The sequence below is a fragment of the Artemia franciscana genome, chromosome 18, assembly GCF_032884065.1.
Source record: "Artemia franciscana chromosome 18, ASM3288406v1, whole genome shotgun sequence".
Classification (NCBI taxonomy): Eukaryota; Metazoa; Arthropoda; class Branchiopoda; order Anostraca; family Artemiidae; genus Artemia; species Artemia franciscana.
Genome location: NC_088880.1, coordinates 35,152,474 through 35,173,864, shown reverse-complemented (window position 1 = coordinate 35,173,864; position 21,391 = coordinate 35,152,474). Strand labels below are relative to the sequence as shown.

Below are 21,391 nucleotides of genomic sequence, written 5' to 3'. Positions count from 1 at the left end.
CCTCAATGGAAATCTCCTACCATGTAAACCTCCTCCGCCCATTCCCACCAGAAATAATCCCCCCTGAAAACGTCTGAATACTTCCCAATAACCAATGCTATATGTAAACAATGGGCAAAGGTCCTAACTTGCAGCCCTTCCCCCGGGGACTTAAGTCGTCCTCAAAGACATAATTAATAGATGTTTCGACTATGCTAAACAAAATATCTATCTAAAACTTTTGATCCAGTGACTTTGGGAAAAATGAGCGTAGGAGGGGGCCTAGTTGCCCTCCAATGTTTTGGTCACTTAAAAAGGGCACTCACTCACTTAAAAATCTAATTCTTTTGATGTATCTATTGGTATCAAAGTTAGATTTTTTACAGTTTCGGTTACTATTGCACCGAGCCGGATTAATTTTATTCCGTATATGAAAGGGGATGTCCCTCCTCAACGAACCACACTTTACGCTAAAGTATTTTATTGTTTTGAAAAGTAAAGTTGTGAGAAAGGGTCAAACTTCAGTGTAAAGAGCGGGGCGTTAAGGAGGGACAGTCCCTTTCATATACGAAATAATACAATTCTTTTGATGTATCTACTGGTATCAAAATTACGTTTTTTAGAGTTTCAGTTATTATTGACCCAGGTCACTCCTTACTTACAGTTCGTTACCACGAACTGTTTGATCATACGATTCTGTCAAGGAGAGAAAAATGCCATCAAGGTTCTAGCCCACAAAATTGTCCCGAAAAAAAAATTACAAACGGTTATCAAAACTCGAAATAGCCATTGACCTGGTAAAGAGATATATATATCCAGGAATTATTTTTTCCAGGATTTATAAATGGAATTATAAATGGAGGGCTGTCTTACTTACTTGATACGTAGGTTAAAAATTTAATTATCTTTTCCAAAAACAAGCCGATTGGAAGTTTGGCTTTTTCTAGAAACCTATCTCATTTCGTGGCCCTTCGTTTCTTTTGAAAGCCTCCAAGGCCCATTAAAGCATTGGATTAGCATTTAACCATGCACAGATAAAAAGGATTTAGAACATACCGGAACATAATTTGCACTTGAACACAAAGAACACATTGCATGAAAACAAAGAAAAACATCACCATCATAACCAGAATTACTAAAAAGAACAAATGAACTCGGATTTACAGTTGATTTCAATTTGAAATAAATTCCTGAAAGCCGGGATAATTTTAGAATTAATATATTTTGTAAAAGAGAAAAAGTTTAAAACGTAGGCTATTTTCTTTTCAGCTGAGTTCAAAGTTTGTTTTCGTCTTTAAAAGGCATGCTTGGCGTTGGCCAATTTTATTGTAGTTTCTATTTGTTTTGGGTTTAATTTATTTATTGTTAATCATAGTTTTAAGCATGAAAAATTATTTGACTTAATTTCAGTTTGGTTTAATGTAGCTCTTTACCTTTTCTTTGAAAAATTTCGTTCCTTTGATTTAGTTATCAATAGTAGTAGTAGTAGTAGCGGGTAGTAGTAGTAATATTGGAAGGAATATTATTATTATTAGTAGTAGTAGCAGTAGTAGGAGTAGTAGTAGCAGTAGTAGCAATGGTACTATGAGATGTGCCATTGCTACTTTTGTATGTAACTTGATTTATTCAATGTCAAGCTAATACCACTTGATACTTTCAGAGAGTGTTGGGGTATGTTGAACTAAATCAAAAAAATATTTGAATCCTTTGTTAAAAGGGCTTATCTTTAGTATCTGAGATACAGTTAAGGATATCAAGACGTAGCTTTCCAGGAGTTTTTAGGAAATTTTGTAGTAAATCGTTCATGTAATTGGTAAAGAGGTGTATCTAAAATAGCTCGTGCAAAACCACGACATAAGTTGAAACTTTCAGTTAATGTCGAAGGGATTATGAAGAAAATCCAAGAAACTACATTCTACCAAATCTGCATCCATGATCAATGCAGTCTTTGTTTTCGACCTAAGCAGCCCAGCGTACATTACGATAGTTTAGATAACTACTTTGAATGCCTCCGCACTTACCCATAAAGTCGATCTTTGACTTTAACACAGCAAAAGCCGGTCAGAAACAACCTCACGACCGACCGGAGAATTGTCGATCCGACTGCATGTCCAAGCTCCTGGTGATGGCAAACTACAGATCGAGTTAAGCGCAAACGCTTGCAATGGATCAAATCAGATGGAGGAATAGTATTTCCATTCTAGGGATTTCCCCCTATAATGGGGAATTTTGAGGTCTTTTAGGGCTAAACTTTTTTATTTAGGGATTTTGGGATGCTTAGAGATTTTTAAAAGTCTTCTGGATTGTTTAAGGAATTTCTATAGTTTCCGCCCTAGAAAATCTTTTCCCGACGTGAAAAAAGTAAATGAAACGGAATTAAATTTTGGTGCCATTTTTCCAGAAAGCTGTTAGTTAAATTGACCTAGAAGTCAAGAGAAGAGGGGTCCAAAATTCTAAAAACTAATAATCATTTGAAGAAAACCTGGTAAAGGTGTAGACTAAAGACCCCTGCAGTCAAGGGTGCAGAGAAACTGCTCAATTAAACCTGAACTTACAGTATGAAAATAATTTTGTATGTCCTCCTTCTGCTGGACAGCCCTATACACCTTTAGATTCCATTAGTCTGAATAATATATAGTACTAAATAAGATGTTCTTATCAGAAGTCCCTTTTCCTGCCCTCATCTGCACCTTTACCGAAAACTTGGTTGATAATTGAACTAAAATCAATAGCTATTACTACCCTCTAATTTCTCTAAAAATTGTACATAATTTTGGATAATAGGTGATCTGTCACCTTGTTCTGATATTTTCAAACATCTTTTTGTTTCTATAGGATCACGACTTTTTTGTCAGCAGGGAATGTTTTCATTTACAAGATGATTAGTTTAAGGGGATTGAAAACCATTTGATACTCATTGATAGCCCCCAGCATGCTGTACTCTATATTTGTAAAGTTGCCATATAAAAGTAGATTACATTACTTTGCATAAAAAAATGAACTTCAGAAAAGAAAAAAGAAAACATCTACTATATGTAAAAAGCTACCAAAAATTTAGGTCTCTTTTGTTCCTTAGAGGTTTTTTTTCATAGATGTTTCTACAGCACCAAAGGGGATAAAGGTCAAGGACAAGGGGATAGGGGGATAAAGGACAAGGGACTAAAGGGGATTTGTCACATATACCTATTTTTATTATGATGCAATTACTATGCTATTTTAATACTATGCAATATTGACAGAGCATAGTTTATTTGTCATTGGAAATGATCTTAGCTTAATTTAACAGGATGACTCAATACTCCTCCTCTAAAAATACCGTCCCCGGAAAATACCCCACCCCCCTCCCCCCCCAAAAAAAAATCTGGTTGGTTTTCAATCACTTTGACTTAAAAGAAAGGACTAGACCCCTTAGTTTCTAGTCGAATGAGCATCAGCCGAAGTTTCTACGACCATGAGGTGAATGTTGAGATGAGGAAGGGACAGTCTCTCACCTATACGGAATAAATTTTTCTCATTTTCTGGTTTAATGTTACTTTTTACTCTCACAATAACAACGTAGACCAGAAATATTCCCAGAAATGAAGAGTGATTACATATTAATTTCACATTATTATTTTTTAAAGTTTTGTCCCTCCCCCTGCCAAAAAATAATCCTCTAAACAAAAATTCTGGATACGGACCAGGGGAATTTCATATAAATTTCTACCTACACCCTCCCCTCCTCTCTCCCTTAGAACTAGTTCTGTATTTATATGAGAGCTCATTGAGAGTAGGGATGTTTCGGTATTAAAAACACCCATAGATGCTTCTCCCTCCATCTCTAACTACAAAACAATAATAGAATCTCATTGTAGAAGTTTAAATCCCTTATATGCAAATCCATGGAATTACAAAACAACAGGGAATATACCTAAGACATTCAAATTTGTATAGACCTTAAAAATATTTGTGCTAGTTTGGGAGGGAGAGAGATGCCTCTTTAATGCCAAATATCCAAACTCTTAATGAGCCTTAAGATATGTTCAGAATTAGTTCTAAGAAAAAGAGGGTGGTCTAAGACAAAAGGAGGGTGGAGGTAAAAATTGATGTGCAATCCTCAGGGCCTTACTCAGGACTTTAGTTTGGAGATTATTTTCTTGGGGAGGGAGACAAAAAAACTTTTAAAAGCACTCCAAAAATGTGAAATGATATTCAACCCATCTTGATATATGGGAATGTTTCTCTTCTACGCTGTTATTATGAGAGTAAAGAGCAACATTAAACCACAAAATGAGCAGAATTTATTCCGTATATAAGGGGGAATGCCCCTTTCTCATCCCCACCTCCGTTTCATGGTTTTAGGAACTTTGAAGGATGCTCTTTCGATCAGAAATTGAGAGTTCTGGTCTTTTCTGTTAAATCAAAAGGGACTGAAAACGAACCAGCTGCTAGAGGTAGGGAGGATTTCCCAATGAGGCATTTTTCACAGTAGGGTATTTTCCGTCGAGGGTATTTTTCGGGGGGCAGGGGGTAAACACCTTGACCCGTAGACAGTGAAAGGGCAAAGCAAACCCCAATAACAGACATAAAATTGTCTTTAATGGTTTGTGACATGCGATTTTCTTTGTTTTTGTGACAAATAAACAGAGCTTTTCTTATGAATCATCTTGACAGGCATTTATATCATGACTTTAAAAACCAAACAATTCCAACAAGGTTGAACATGTAAAGATTATAACTTGTATTTTACCTAATGATATTGCCTCGCACTTGTAGAATACTGAAAAAGTGAGTACGGTGGCACAGTTGCACGAGGGTTCAGTTTTACGAGGGTTTAATTGCACGGTGTTCAGTTGCAAGGGGGTTCAGTTGCACGGGGGTTCAGTAACACGGGGGTTCAGTTAAATAGGGTTCAGTTGCACAAGGGTTCAGTTACACGAGGGTTCTCATCCTCAGTGGTTCAATTACTCGGTGGTTCATACAAGTAAAAAAGTTTTTGTATAAAAACCATCCCAACCAAAAGGGTGTAATACGCGCATTATCTGTATCTGATCGTTGAGCAATACTCCAATTAATATGATGATTAATCTCAACTTTTAAAGACTTATACGGTTGTGTAAGTAACCCTTTAGCCAGTTTAACGAATCAGATTTCATTTTTATTCATGACACTTTAAGGGGATGTTGAACTAAATCAAAAGACGCTATGTGGAAAGGATGGGCATGCGATATTTCAAGAATAGCTAAGGGTGTTAAAACTGAATTTCAAGGGTATTTTGGATGAATCAAATTATACTTCGTGCTTCCGGGTTTCAAAAAGGCGTACCTGCAACATGTCAGGAAAGGCAAAAGATGTTAAATTGAAATTCTTCGGGAATGTTGAGGGGGGATAATGAACAAAATCAAAGGATGTTATGTCCATCCAGGTTGTATAAGGGGAATATCTGATATATTACCAGAACTAATAAGGGTATTCAGATTGGAGGGGAAGAGTTGAACAAAATCAAAAGGCACTATGTGTATCAAGGTCGTCAAATAGGCGCATTTGCAATATCTTAAGAGCGGCAAAGGGTATTTAGCTGAAACTTTTAGAAAATATTATGAGAATTAAAAATTAAATCAAAAGACACCATATGCATCAGGGCCGTCAAAACAGTACATCAGTAATGACCCAGGGGCAGCTAAATTACATCAAATTGTAATTTAATTTTAATTATTATTTTAGTTAATTAATTATTTAATTAATTATTAATTGATTAATAATCATACTTAATAATTAACAATACAATAATCCACAATTAATTTTAATTAATTATTATGTAATTTTTGATTATTAATTAAATAATATAAAATATTAAATTAAAACTTTCAGGAAAAGCTGAGAGGAATTTTAATGGAACCAAAAGACATTTAATATATCTGGGTTGTAAAAAGGGCGTATCCGTAGTATCTCGGAACCGCTAACGCAATTAAACTAAAACTATATAGGGATGCCAAGGAGGATATTGAACTAAATCAAAAGACATTATATGCATCCAGACAAGGTAAAGAGCTTAGCTGCAATGTCTCGGGAGCGTGATCGAAATGGTATAATTGGGATATATAAGGAGCAGCTAGGGATATTCAGCTTAAACTTTCGAGGATAGTAGAGAGGGATGCTGAACTAAAATAGAAGAACAATATATGTTTTCTGATTTTCCATAATATTTCAGGAAACGACTGATAAGCTATATTTTCAGGCATTATTTTGGGAATACTGAACTAAATTTGAAGACACTAAATGCATCATGGCTGTCATAAGAGTATATCTGTAATATTTCAGGAGAAACGAAGAGCATCAAGTTAAAACTTCAGGGAATCTTGAGGTGACACAGATCTGATTCAAATGACACTATGGGCTACCAAGGTTGTTTGAAAGGTGCGTGTGCAATTTCCAAAAAACGACAAAGTGTATTGAGTAGAAAACTTCAGAGCGTCTTGAACTAACTCAGAAGATACTATGTACCCCCAAATTGTCAAAAGGGCGTATCTAAAGTGGACCAGGAAGAGTAAGAATATTAAGTTGAAACTTCTGGAGAATGGTAAGGGGAAGTTGAACTGAGTAAAAAGATACCCAGTGCATCAAGTTCGTCAAACAGGCACATTTGCAATATTTCAGAAATAGTTAGGTGTATTAACTTGAAGGAGTGTTGAGGGGGTATGTTGAACTACGTTAAGACGCTATGTCCATCCTGTGGTCAAAAGAGCATATCTGTAATATCTTAGAAACAACTAAAGGCAATAAGCCTAAACTTTCAGGAATATTTAGAAAATGCTGAAATAAATCAAAAGGTACTATGTTTATCGGGGTAGTCAAATAGTCGTATCTACAATATTTTGGGTACAACTGAGGACATTAAGTTGGAACTTACTGGGAATGTTGAAGGGATTTCGAACTAAATCGAAGACGCCATAAAAATCCAAGTTGTCAAAAAGGCAAATTTGTTATATATCGTAGGTAACTTCGAAGACCACACTGCCTTTCCATGGCGAAAGTAAAACAGTTCAAAATAGGGATGAAACCTTTTAATTAACAATAAACAGATATAAAATTATTTGACTGGATATTTCGAACACATATACAGTGTTCATCATCAGCAGTAAAACTAAAGAGTTTACACAAATATTAATATTTAAATCTAAGAAATGATCTTCATGACCAGCGCCATGACTAGGTTCAAGAATAAGCTCTGATGGATATATATTTTTAGAAATATCAATGAAATCCTTACAATTTAAGACCAAAATATCATCTAAATATCTTTTATTATTTGACAAAACATGTTTTAAATTAATTGGATTATTCTTATCCATCATATATTTATATTCTAGTTGACTTAAAAACAAGTCAGCTATAAATGGGCTGGCATTCCCCCCATGGGAATTCCCACAATTTGCTTGTACAAATCACCACCAAATCTTATATAAGTATTGTATAAAACAAATTCTAATAACTCAAAAATCATATCCAAGCTGTAACATCTCTGTAACAGCTTTTTTATTATAAGTGTCTATTTTTAAGAACCTTTTACTAGATAAGAGGAAAGATTTCTTGATAACAGTTTTTAAATTATCAAACACTACATTAAGTGATAAATTAGTATACAATGTCGCAAAATCGAAAGACTCAATTCTTTTAGCTGAAACCATTGTTAAAGAATCTATCACCTGGAGTGAATTATTAACACTCCAATATGGATTAAAATTCGAAAATTTTTTAATACCAGAACAATAGGTTTTAAGTTTATTTACAATTTCCTTTAAAATTAAAGAGAGGTCAGTAGCAGCAATGCGGGTTGGACATTTAGCTGCTCCAGCAATAAACCGAGGTTTAGGGGGATTCTTATGAAATTTTACAGTCCAATATAGGAAAGGGAACTTTTTATCATTGCCATTTATTTTAATATTAAAATTTTTGAAAAGTATTTCTTCAGTCTTTTCAATTAAATTCTCATCCTCTATATTTACCTTTTCGTAAACATTAGTTGTGCATAACTCCCTTTTTAAGATATCACAATACAGCTTCTGACAAATTATGGCAAAATTATTATTAGCTTTATCCACCGGAACAATTACAAATTCATTCGTTAGATTAGCAATTGCTTGTTTAATCTTCGCATTATAAAATAATGATTTAGTATTACTATTTTTTAAGTTAGAATATATTTTATTTCTTATTCTACTAATAATTAAATTCTTCCAACTTTGAAAACTCTCTTTATTTATCTTTATCTATATATATATATATATATATATATATATATATATATATATATATATATATATATATATATATATATATATATATATATATATATATATATATATATATATATATATATATATATATATATATATATATATATATATATATATATATATATATATATATATATATATATATGTGTGTGTGTGTGTGTGTGTGTGTGTGTGTGTGTGTGTGTGTGTGTGTGTGTGTGTGTGTGTGTGTGTGTTGTGTGTGTGTGTCTGTTTGTCTGTGTCTGTGCATCAAGCACATACTGTAGTAAGGAGTAGTAAGGAGGAGTAGGAGGAACTGTAGTAAGGAGCGACCCGGCTCAATAGTAACCGAAACTCTAAAAAACGGAATTTTTTATTACAACAATTACATCAAGAGAGTCGCATTTTGGTGCTGATGTTAAATATATAAGTTTATTTTAGTTTATATTTCATATCGTTAGGTTTACACCTATCCATCAAAAGTTACGAGCCTGAGAAAATTTGCTTTATTTTGGAAAATAGAGGGAAATACCATTTAAAAGTCATAGAACCTTAACAAAAATCACACCATCAGATTCAGCGTGTTAGAGAACCATACTGTAGAAGCTTCAAGTTCCTATCTAAAAAAATGTGAAATTCCGTATTTTTTACCAGAAGACAGATCACGGATGCGTGTTTATTTGTTCGTTTTTTTGTTTTTTCCCCAGGGGTAACCGTATTGACCCATTGGTCCTAGAATGTCGTGTGAGGGCTCATTCTAACGAAAATTAAAAGTTCTAGTGCCCTTTTTAAGTAACAAAAAATTGGAGGGCACCTAAGCCCCCTCCCACGCTCATTTTTTTCCAAAGTCACCGGATCAAAATTCTGAGATAGCCATTTTATTCAGCATAATTGAAAAACCTAATAACTCTGTCTTTGGGGACGACTTACTCCACCACAGTCCCCGTGGGAGGGGCTGCAAGTTACAAACTTTGACCAGTGTTTACACATAGTAATGGTTATTGGGAAGTGTACAGACGCTTTCAGGGATTTTTTTGGTTGGGGGGAGGGGTTGAGGGAAGGGAGTTATGCGGGGGATCTTTCCATGGAGGAGTTTGTTGTGGAGGAAGAAAATTTCCATGAAGGGGGCGCAGGATCTTTTAGCAGTTTTTTAAAGAGCAGTGACAAAACAAATATGAAAAATTTTTCAATTGAAAGTAAGGAGCAGCATTAAAACTTAATTCGAACAGAAATTATTACGCATATGAGGGTTTCATCTCCTCCTAACACCTCGCTCTTTACGCTAAAGTAACTTTATTAATTTCAACTATTTGTTCTACGGCCTTTGTGATTCAGAGGTCATTCTTAAGGAATTGGGACAAAATATAAGCTTTAGTGTAAAGAGCGAGGTATTGACGAGGTGGTGAGCCCCTCATATACGTAATAAAAACATACGAATATAGAGTGAGCTAATTCGGAAGTTACGTAGATTTTTACTAATAAAAACGTTCGTAAAAAATTAAAAGTTCTAGTTGCTTTTTTAAATAACTATAACATTGGAGGGTAACTATGTCTACTCCCCCGTTCCTTTTTTCTCAAAATCGTCCGATCAAAACTATGAGAAAGCCATTTAGCCGTAAAAATAAATTAATATGTAAATTTCATTTTAATTATTCATGTGCGGAGAGCCAATATCAAAACATGCCTTAATTTAAAAACACTCAGTAATTAAATAAAAAACAAGTTTTTTTAACTGAAAGTAAGGAGCGATATTAAAACTTAAAATGAACAGAAATTACTCCGTATATAAAAGGGGCTGTTCCCTCCTCAACGCCCCGCTCTTTACGCTGAAGTTTTTTACTGTTTTAAAAAGTAGAGTTGCGAGAAAGAGTCAAACTTTAGCGTAAAGAGCGGGGCATTGAGGAGGAAACAGCCCCTTTTATATACGGAGTAGTTTCTGTTCGTTTTAAGTTTTAATATTGCTCCTTACTTTCAGTTAAAAAACTTGTTTTTTATTTATTTAATATATGTAAGATAAACGTTTATTATGTCAGATTTAAAAAAATTTCCACACTCATTGATCACTAAGAACTTTAAAAAGGTTGGCATATTTTTGTTTTTCTTTGCATTTTTAAGTTTACCAAACCTTATTTTTAGGGAAACACTATTAATTATGTTTTTGCCAGTGCAGCTATTTTTGAACTTAATCCAGAATCGGGTCAAATGCACATTACACGTGAGAAAGAAGAGATGCCAATAGTTAAATAATTAGTTATCTATTAAGCCTAAAAAAAATCGAAAAAAGCTAGATCAAGGTTGAACATTTTCTTGCAGAATAGCAATTATTTCAAACACAAAAATAAACATTTCTAAATCTTATCTACAAGAAGATTTGTGCTATAGAGCTCCAAAAAGATACTGATTGGACCAAGTCTATTGAGTTCACAGACAAGCAGTGATTTTTTTTATATATATCTCAAATAGGGGAGGTCAAAACTGAATCATAATGCAAATGCAGTTGAAATGGACTGAGATTTAAAGCCGTAAGTCTCTGTTTTAGATTCCCCCCATGTTGCACTCTACGACTGCAGGTTTTTAGCGTAAAGAGTGGAGTGTTGAGGCCGGGACAGCCCTTTCAAACAGTTCGTGGTAACGAACTGTAGTAAGGAGCGACCCATGCTCAATAGTAACCAAAACTCTATAAAATGGAATTGTGGTACCAATAGCTACATCAAAAGAATTGAATTTTAATGCTGATTTGAAATATATAAGTTTCATCAAGTTTAGTTTTACCCATCAAAAGTTACGAGCCTGAGAAAGTTTGCGTTATTTTAGAAAATAGGGGGAAACACCCCCTAAAAGTCATACAATCTTAACGACACACCTTCAGATACAATCTTAATCACAAGATTGTATTCATACAATTCCTAATCACACCATCAGATTCAGCGTATCAGATAACCCTATTGTAGAAGTTTCAAGCTCCTATCTACAAAAATGTGGAATTTTGTATTTTTTGCCAGAAGGCAGATCAAGGATGCGTGTTTATTTGTTTGTTTTTTTTTCCCCAGGGGTGATCGTATCGACCCAGTTGTCCTAGACTGTTGCGAGAGGACTCATTCTAACGGGAATGAAAAATTCTAGTGCCCTTTTTAAGTGACCAAAAAATTGGAGGGTACCAAGGCCCCTCCCACGCTAATTATTTTTCCATAGTCAACGGATCAAAATTCTGAGATAGCCATTTTATTCAGCGTAGTCGAAAAACCTTATAACTATGTCTTTGGGGACGACTTACTCCCCCACAGTCCCCGTGGGAGGGGCTACAAGTTACAAACTTTGACTAGTGCTTACATATAGTAATGATTATTGGGAAATGTACAGGCGTTTTCAGGAGGATTTTTTGGTTGGGGACAGGGTTTGAGAAGAAGGAGATATGCTGGGGGAGCTTTACATCGAGGAATTTGTCATGGGAGAAGAAAATTTCCATGAAGGGAGCGCAGGATTTACTAGCATTACTTAAAAAAAAAATAAATAAATATGTTTTTTTCAGCTGGAAGTAAGGAGCAGCATTAAAACTTAAAACGAACAGAAATTATTACCCATATGAGGGGCGCACCTCCTCCTAATACCTCGCTCTTTACGCTAAAGTATTTTTAGTAATTTCAACTATTTATTCTAAGGCTTCCCACTCTTTTTTTCTCAAAATCATTCGATAAAAATTATAACAAATCCATTTAGCCAAAAAATATGCAAATTTCGTTTTAATTATTCCTCTGCGGAGAGCCAAAATCAAAACATGCATTGATTCAAAAACGTTCAGAAATTAAATAAAAAAACAAGTTTTTTTAACTGAAAGTAAGGAGCGACATTAAAACTTAAAGCGAACAGAAATTATTTCGTATATGAATGGGGCTGCTTCGTCATCAACGCCCGCTCTTTACGCCAAAGTTTTTTACTGTTTTAAAAAGAAGAGTTGAGAGAAAGAGTCAAACTTTAGCGTAAATAGCGGGGCGTTGATGAGGAAGCAGCCCCTTTCATATACGAAGTAATTTCTGTTCGTTTTAAGTTTTGATGTCGCTCCTTACTTTCAGTTAAAAAAAACTTGTGTTTTTTATTTAATTCATAAACAGAACAATTTCGGTTCGTTTTAAGTTATAATGTCGCTCCTTACTTTCAGTTAAAAAAACTTGTGTTTTTTATTTAATTCATAAACAGAACAATTTCGGTTCGTTTTAAGTTTTAATGTCGCTCCTTACTTTCATTTAAAAATGGTTGTGTCTTTTATTTAATTTCTGAACGTTTTGAATTAATGCAGATTTTGAATTTGGCTCCCCGAACATGAATGACTAAAACAAAATTTGAGGAGAGACAACCTATCTCAAATACGTAACATTTTCTGTTTATTTTAAGTTTTAATGTTCCTTCTTACTTTCAGTCGAAAAAACTTGTTTTTTATTTGATTGTTGATCCTTTTTTAAATAATGTCGGGAAATCCAGCTCCCCCACCATGGAAAATTACCTCCTCTCACTAGAAATTTCTCCATGGAAAAATTCTCCCATGTAACTTAAAGTAGCAATTTTTGTGGAACTAATTTTGTAAGGCAAAACAACAAAACGGCCAAAGAGATTGAAACCATTCTTACGAAAATGAAAGTCACAAGTTGAGCAATTCTCAAATGAGAGAAATGAATGATAGAAAAGGTCTTTAAAAATATACCTAATAATTTATGTTCGTTTTAATTTTTAATGTTATTCCTTACTTTCAGTCGGAAAAAAACTTTTTTTTATATTTAATAACAACCACAAGTCGAAGACATACAATATCTTTGGTCTATCATCACAGAAAAATCATAGCTATGAAGCTGCTTAAAGTAAAATTAAATGCTAAGATTGGGTGGGAAATAACACAAACAAATAATTTAGCGTAAAGAGCAAGGTATTTAGGATGGGATGAACTTCCTTGTATACATAATATGAGGGTATTTGACCCCTCTTCAATACTTCCCTATTTACACTTGACTTCGGATTTTGTTCCATTACTTTCAGAATGACCCCTGAATAACAAAGGCCGTTAAATTAGAATAAATAGCTCTTTTGAAATTGCTAAAAATACTTTAGCGTCAAGAGTGAGGCATTGACGAGGGGACGAACCCCCTCATATACGTAACAATTTCTGTTCTTTTTAAGTTTTAATGTTACTCCTTACTTTCAGTTGAAAAAAACATGTTTTTTATTTAATTTCTGATTGTTTTTTAAATAATGCTTGGAAATCGAACTCCAAGGAAATTTTCTCCCCCCATGAAAAATACCTCCACGGAAAGATCCTACCACATAACCCTCTCCCAACCCCCCCCCCCCCCCAACAGAAAAAATTCCCCTGAAAATGTCTGTATACTTCCCAATAGCAAATACAAGGCTATATGAAAACACTGGGCAAAGTTCATAACTTGCAGCCCTTCCCCCAGGGACTGTGGAGAATTAAGTCGTCCTCAAAGTCATAGTTATTAGATATTTTGACTAAGCTGAACAAAATAGCTATCTGAAAATTTTGATCCAGTGATTTTGGGAAAAAAAACTTTAGAGGGGGCCTAGTTGCCCTCCAATTTTTTGTTCACTTAAAAAGGACACTAGAACTCATAATTTCTGTTCCAATAAGATTTCTCGTGAAATTCTATCATCACTGGATCGATACGATCACCGCTGGAAAAAAAGCAAAAAAAAAACAACAAAAACACAAATAAACACGAATCCGTGGTCTTTATTCTTGCAAAAAGCACAAAATTCCACATTTGTGAAGATATGAGCTTGAAACTTCTACAGTAGGGTTATCTGATAAACTGAATCTAATGGTGTTATTTTCATTAAGGTTCTATGTCTTTTAAGGAGTGTTTCGCTCTTTTTCCGAAAATATAGCAAAACTTCTCAAGCTCGTAACTTTTGATGGGTTGGACTGAACTGGATGAAACTTGTATATTTCAAATCAGCATAAAAATCAAATTCTTTTGATTTATGTTCTGATATCGGAATTTTGTTTTTTAGATGTTTCGGTTACTATTGAGCCGGGTGGCTCCTTATTTACATTTCGGCACCACGAACTGTTTGAAAGCATATGAGCACTCGTTTTATGGTGCGTTTCTCCAAATCACTGGTTTGCTGGTAAAGAATAGGAGTGCGTCTAATTGAGGGTCTGGACTTGAGGATAGTTCCATTTATAAGTGATAATTTCTCAAAAAAACTTCACATCAAATACAAATAAGGCTAAATTGAACAATATCATTGGGTGAATAATTACAGGAGAAGCAAGACACTAAACATAAAGCTTATGGGAAAAGATTGAAAGCGAGCCGAAATAAAAATTAAACAGATCGTTTTTCCTTATTTGTCCTTTAGTTGTGTCTAATAAAAATTCTTGTTGGATAGATGTCTCCTTTATTCCTTGTGGTTCTGAACCCGTCTTGTTACATTTGTGCATGAGTTACTTATGTTCCTTTAGTAATAAGCCCTTTCTACGGTAACTAATGTTAGGTTCTCGAAATCGTTTATTGTCTATTAGATTTTTTTTAACTCTGTTATAGCACAGAGGTTTGAGTATGTGTTTGGCAATATAGGGACCGGGGTTTGATCCCTGCTGCAACAAGGATGGAAGACAGGCCTGCACTTGTCCCTGTAGCAAATGACCCAACAATTGAAACGGTGCTTCGATGCCTTATATGCCAGCAAGGGCTCTGAAGGATCTTAATCTTGTCCTATTGTTATTACTGTTAATATTATTATTATTAGTAGTATCATTCTGTGCCCAAGACCATAATAATTCTGAAAAGTTATTCGAAAGAGAAGACCCTTTGCAGCATAAATATTGGTCATATGAAAACAAAATGTCAAAATGTTCTGTGTCGAAATATCGATGAGCTTACAGTTCGAGATAATTGCGATACTTAAAAATGTGATGATTTTCATGGTTTTCACAAGCCAAGTATAAGCACGTCTCATACCAGATCTGACCCACCTGTTACGGGCCTTACTTTAAGAAATCTGGCTGTAAGCTATAACAATGACACTGCGGCCTTTCTATAAATAAAAAAAAACACACACACAAAGAGACCAGGTAGAACCTCATTTTGAGCTCCTCTTTATCCTAGTTATAATTATGAATACAGTAAGGGGCTTCACCTCCTCCTCTATTTATCGAAGTACTTTACTTAAAGTTACTCATGGTACTTGACAAAATCCACATAGCTTAAGCTTTCCACAAGCCAAGTTTAAGCAGGTTGCCTATAGGCCAAGTGCCTTAGTTCTGGAAATTGCACTGCAATATATTAGGATGCCACTAGAAGTAAAATGGAATAGTTGTGGCCATCAATCCATGGCTAATTGTATAAAAAGCCAAGACAGATGGTCCGATTGATTGAGAGGCAAATCTGGCATTGACCCCTTTATTAGGATTGTATAAAAATGATTTTCATTCATTTGTTAATAGATAAGTGAAGGAAATTGTAGCTTACCTATGAACAAGAAGAAAATGAGGAGGCCAAGCTCTCTCATCGATGCTTTCAGCGTCCTTCCTAGAATTTGTAATCCTTTCGAATGGCGTGACAATTTAAATATCCTAAACACGCGCACAAGTCTAATCACTCGAAGGATGGCTAACGACATTGCCTGGTTCGTACTGCTTTCCCTAGGACCAACTGGCGCTTTTGGTATGTGAAAAGATTCTTCTTCTTCTGCTACAACAGTGGCGAGTGTAATAAAATACGGAATGATAGCGATTAAATCAATAGTGTTCATTACATCTTTGAAAAAATTAAATTTATTTGGACATGTAGCAAATCGCATAATTAATTCAAAGGTAAACCAGACTATGCATATTGTTTCTATTAGAAAGAATGGGTCAGTGATGTCAGGGACCTCGTCTTCCTCTATCTTTGTCCCGTTCATAGTTGTGTTGTACACTTTATAGTGTTTAAATTCTGGCAGTGTCTCTAGGCAGAACACAACAATTGAGAGAAGAATTACGACTACAGATATAATTGCTACAATTCTAGCACCTTGACTACTTTCTGGGTATTCAAATAGTAGCCACATCTTTCGCATAAATTCGTTATCTGGAAGAGGTCTCTCTTCTTCCTTGATGAAGCCTTCGTCTTCCCTGGAATAAAAATTTTGTAATGGAAATAACTGAAAAATAATAATTTAGTGGCTAAATATATGTACCAAAAAGCATATAAATTTCGTAGCCAAAAGCTCGCCAGCACTGTATAGCGGAGACAATGGTAGTACGTCAGAGACAATATATATCTTGAAATTATATTACACATACCTAGAGCTTTGTCTGAAGGAGGCTTAGGGTGAAGCCTGTCTAACCTCTTGTTTTCAAAAGTATAGGGAAAGCTTCGACAAGAGCTAGCTTAGAAAGAGCTTTAGGGCATAGAAGGGTTGTCTAGCTTGTCGAAATGCTAGAATAGATGGCTGCTAAAGAAGGGGTATTTTGTTTTAATATCCCCCTAGTAGGACTACCCAAACTATTACAACATTTTTGTTTCGTTGGGTCGTGGTAGGGAAAGGAAAAGGGGGAGTGGTTCAATAAATTGGGTATTGATTTAATTGGAACATTATTAAATTGGGCAATTCCAATTAGGCATTTTTCTGTTGAATTTTGTCTCTTTTTCAGGAAAAGAAAAAAAACAGAAGAGGAAAGAGGTCTTTTAGATGCGTGAGCTGAGTCAGCCCTGTCTAATATTAAATAAAGGAAATACGTTTATTCAAATAAATGTTAAGAGTCACGATAAAACTTAAAACAAGCATAAATTATTATGCATGTGAGAAGGACTCCCTCCAGCTTAACTCCTCACTGTTTCTACTACAGTTTTATAATGCTGGAAGCGTTTATGAGCACACTTATGCTTAAGAAGTGCTTCTTAAAGTAAAAGTAACAAATAGTCAAAACATAGCGTAAATAGCTGGAGGGGTTGAGGATGGGACAGTCACCCTCTTATACAGAATATCTGATGTTGTTCTTTGCAGTCATTTGAATAAACTCAACTTAATTATTAAATTTATGTTCGTTCTTAATACCGTTTTCAGGATTACCCTAAATGTGAGGAGAGCTACTGCAGCCTCAAACTTGACTCTTGAAATCAGAGCATAAAGTAGAACAATGATTGGGAAAAATTTCATTTAGTGTATTTGCTTTCCGAGAAAAGTGTAATTGTCAAAAATGGACACTTGTCTTCTCATTAAGAGGGGATCTTTTCCCCTGCAGCACTGCACGCTTCGGTTACTACAATTTGATCCCTTTCTTATTCAGCAAGAGCACTACATCTTAAAATGACTATTAAATATACACTCTTCAAATAACCTAAGACTATAGACGACGGATATTCACTCTCATGACTATCCTTGTCTGGAAAAATAAACAAATTACATATTATGGCGATAGCTACTTTAGGGTTCTCATACACATCCAATTTGATTGCATAATTTCCATCATGACCGGATGTTGAATTCATATATCTAAAGTTATGCTTATTTTCTTGCTTAATAGCATAATAGTTTTATATACAGCTTTAAAATCTAATGTATTTTACACATTTAGAATCAGGAAAAATACTTTGAAACTCCTCAGACCTCTATGATTCTGAAATAGAATTGGTATGTTCATGACAGCAGCATGAACTGAGAAATATTTAGATGAAATTTAGCATGCATTTTTGAAAGATGAAAAAAAAATTAGATCCAACAAATAAACAAATAATTTAGATCCAATCATCATGTACTTCTCAGACTAGTTGAAATAATAGTTTCAACTTATTTTGACAATTAATTAATTTGTTTGCTTTCAACCCACGTCATACGCAAAATAATTTCTTAGGCCACACTGCTTTTCTATTTACAAGAAATTACTAGAGAAAAATACTAGAAAAATTACTAAGAGAAATTACTAAGAAATTTTAATAAGAAATTACTAAGAAATTACTAAGAAATTACTAAGAAATAACTAAGAATTACTAAGAAATTACTAAGAATTTACTAAGAAATTACTAAGAAATTAATAAGAAATTACTAAGAAAAATACTAGAGAAAAATTACTAGAACAATTACTAGAGAAAAATGGGTTTAGTTTTTCATATACGAAAACGACACTTGTGGAGAAAAACAATACAAGAAAGGAAAGAGAATACATTACAATTAAGACCGTATCAAGGATTTTTGTTAATGGTATTTTTCCGTAGGGGGTGGGTGTACGAAAAAAAACTTTTAAAAACTCATCAAAATTTGTTTTACAAGTTGGGCAAAAATTTAGGGGGTGATCAAACCTCTTAACCCCCTCGATATGGCGTTGATTACGATTATACAGCAATGAAATTAATTAAACAGACGGACTAAAGGATGATGGAACGAAAATTAATAAAAAGCTCATCGAGTACTCGCAAATAAAAAGTTATTTTACTATTACTATGCCAATGTGAGAGATAAGGTAAAAATTGATATTATAAAAAAAACAGATTTGCTTGCAACCCATCTTCTTTAAAAGGGGCGAAGACGAGGAAGATAGAGGGTGGAATAACCACAAAAAGTAAAATAAAGCCCACCTAATGCACGTCTGTTATAATTTCCTCAATTAGCAAAAATCATATATTAATAATAACAATTTATCTTTAACCCATTTTGGTGAAGTAATGAATTATAAAAAAGAAAAGAGACCAAAAATAAAACAAATACAATCAACTAGAATAAAACCATGGGATTAGACCATGAAATGGCTAAAAGATTGAAATGGGAGATTTGGACAATACCTCTGACAAATGGCTGATTTGATTTTTCAGTTTTAACACGACGAACAGTGCATTCCCATATGCAGAAAATGAATTAGTAACTGTAATACCCAACCACCGAAGATAAGGAGTGGAAGGCATAGAAAACCCATAGAAAACTAAAGGAGTAGTAGAAAAAATTGTTCAATTAAAAACTGGAACCTCAAATTTATCAATATAAGGATAAAAGCCAATCTTAGAAAACAATTTGGAAAATTTTGAAAACGTAAATAGAAAAAGAGACAGATAAATAGACAAGATTTATTCATAATTGTATAATAATACAATGAGTACATTGTGCCAATCCCTTGAAGGTTCCTAGCCCTATAAAAGAGGGAAAATACACACATTTTAATTAACCATTAAGTCAACAGAAGAAAAAGGCTAAATACATTAAGTAAATAAAATAAAATAAAATAGACTAAACAGACTCCAATCAATGCTTCAAAACAGGAGAAAAAAGACAAAAAAGCAAAACAAAATAATCACACGGGAATCGAAAAAAAAACGGGAATTCAAAAAGTCTTTTTAAGGGGCCAAACAAGTAGCACTCTCGAGCCCTACTGTGAAGGGAATTCCATATAAAAAGAGACGTGAAGAGAGGATTGAAATCAGATTTTACTATTGGAGAATGGGAAATATGAATGTTCTGAGAACTACAGAACTGATAATGCGACTGATCATGGTTGCAGCAGGAGCTGCTACCAAGTAAAGAGTTAAAAGACACATTTGACAAAAAAAATTGTCGTTGGCATTGATTCAAGAATGGCAAAATAACTGAAACTCTTAGAAAGTGGCGTCAGATTGAAACGAACAGTGTACCATTGGAATCAGCATGGTCGAAAACCTTGTGTAAAGGAATTACAGTTCCCCATCTTGAATAACATGAAAAATCACTTTTTATCATCAATAGTTTGACACTTATTCAGTAATCATTTTTCTTCGGTTAATATTAAAAGTAAAAGAAAATTGCAAAATCAAATTCATGGTGATATCTGAAATCCACCCCAAAATGGGGTCAAGCATTATACGGAAGTTTGAACTTGCTTACAGATTATTTTAAATTAAAGCGTGTGTCAGGATGGATCAGTAATAATTTTAAAAAGAGGGTAATGTAATCCTTTTCGACAGATTGTTTGGCATATGTTTTCAAGTGACCAAAAAGATTGGAGGATAGCAGCTAGCCCAACTTCTCCCCAAACCTTCTCCCCAAACCTTCTCCCCCAAAATCATCTGTTCAAAATTTTGAGATAGCCACTCTGTTCAACATAATTGAAAGGTCCTGTAACTAGGCTTTTGTTGAATAAATGATTCTCCATAGTTTTTGGGAAAAGGGCTGTAAGTTACGCCATTTTGGTGCTAAAATTATCTACGATGTTAGTTAAAAATTATTAGTTACAACCAAGTTAGTTCAGACAGTAGAGCGTTGAACTTAGAATTCAAGTCCTTGAAATCAAGGGTTCAAGTCCCAATCGGGTATTTGTTTTTCAATTTTACTTTTGTGCCTTCTATATGATTATATGTAGAGCCTGTCTTTGTTAAGGCTGACTACGGTAATTTTTAACCAATACTGTTTTCCAACTATGCCAAAAATCACGATTAACCGCCAAAATTTGAGCGATTTTGAGTTCGATTTTGGTTCGATTTTTTTTCTGATAATTTCTAGATAAAAAACGGGCTTTATTTTTTTTTACATTTTCTTTTAGTATTTTTGAAAAAAATCAAGTTATTCGAACTTGTCAATTCATTGTCAGTCTCTGAAGAAAGGGTTGTAAGCTCCTTAATTTGCCCATTGTTCACATATAGCCTAGTATTTGTTATTGGAAACTATTCGGACATTTTTTAGGGTGGTAGTTTTGCAGGGGGAGGGGTTTCGTTGGGTAGAGTTTTCCATGGGAAGCACTTTCCGGGAAAAATTTACACGGGGGGAGGGGGATTTCCTGGCATTATTTGAAAAGCCGTCGCAAATTAGATAAAAGAAATCCAACTTGATGTAAGGATCAACATTAAAACTTAAAAAGAACAGAAATTATTTCATATAAGAGCCCCCCCCCCCACGAAAAAATCATGGCAGTGTTCTATTTGAATTAATTAAATTATATTTAAATAAAAGTAGCAAAGAATAATTTTTAGAAAAATCCTCAGGGAAGTAAAGAGGGAAGTTGAAACTTTAAAGAATAAAATTTATTGCTTCCCAGTCTATCTAACATATACCAATTAGACTAGTGCAAAAAAAACAACTGATAGTATTTTCCTACGTTTTATGATTATAGGAAAACTAGCGCCTTACTGAAAATACCAAAGCCAAGTATAAAAAAAAACAAACAAACAAGAATATTGATTTAGGAGTTAAGAATGAGTACGTAT

The 21,391-nt window shown here is 34.1% G+C and overlaps 1 protein-coding gene across 4 annotated transcripts in view; it reads right to left on the bottom strand.

Annotated features, from left to right (window-relative positions):
* The window catches only part of LOC136038932 (potassium voltage-gated channel protein Shaker-like), a 299,836-nt gene that overhangs the window by 66,451 nt on the left and 211,994 nt on the right, over positions 1-21,391 (bottom strand). For all 4 annotated transcript variants that reach the window (XR_010620342.1, XM_065722439.1, XM_065722438.1 and 1 more), the window contains exon 4: positions 15,716-16,359. Coding sequence is in view for 3 of the 4 variants with exons in the window: in XM_065722439.1 (XP_065578511.1) it covers positions 15,716-16,359 (644 nt within the window). In the remaining variant the exon portion in view is untranslated. The remainder of the gene's footprint in view (positions 1-15,715; positions 16,360-21,391) is intronic.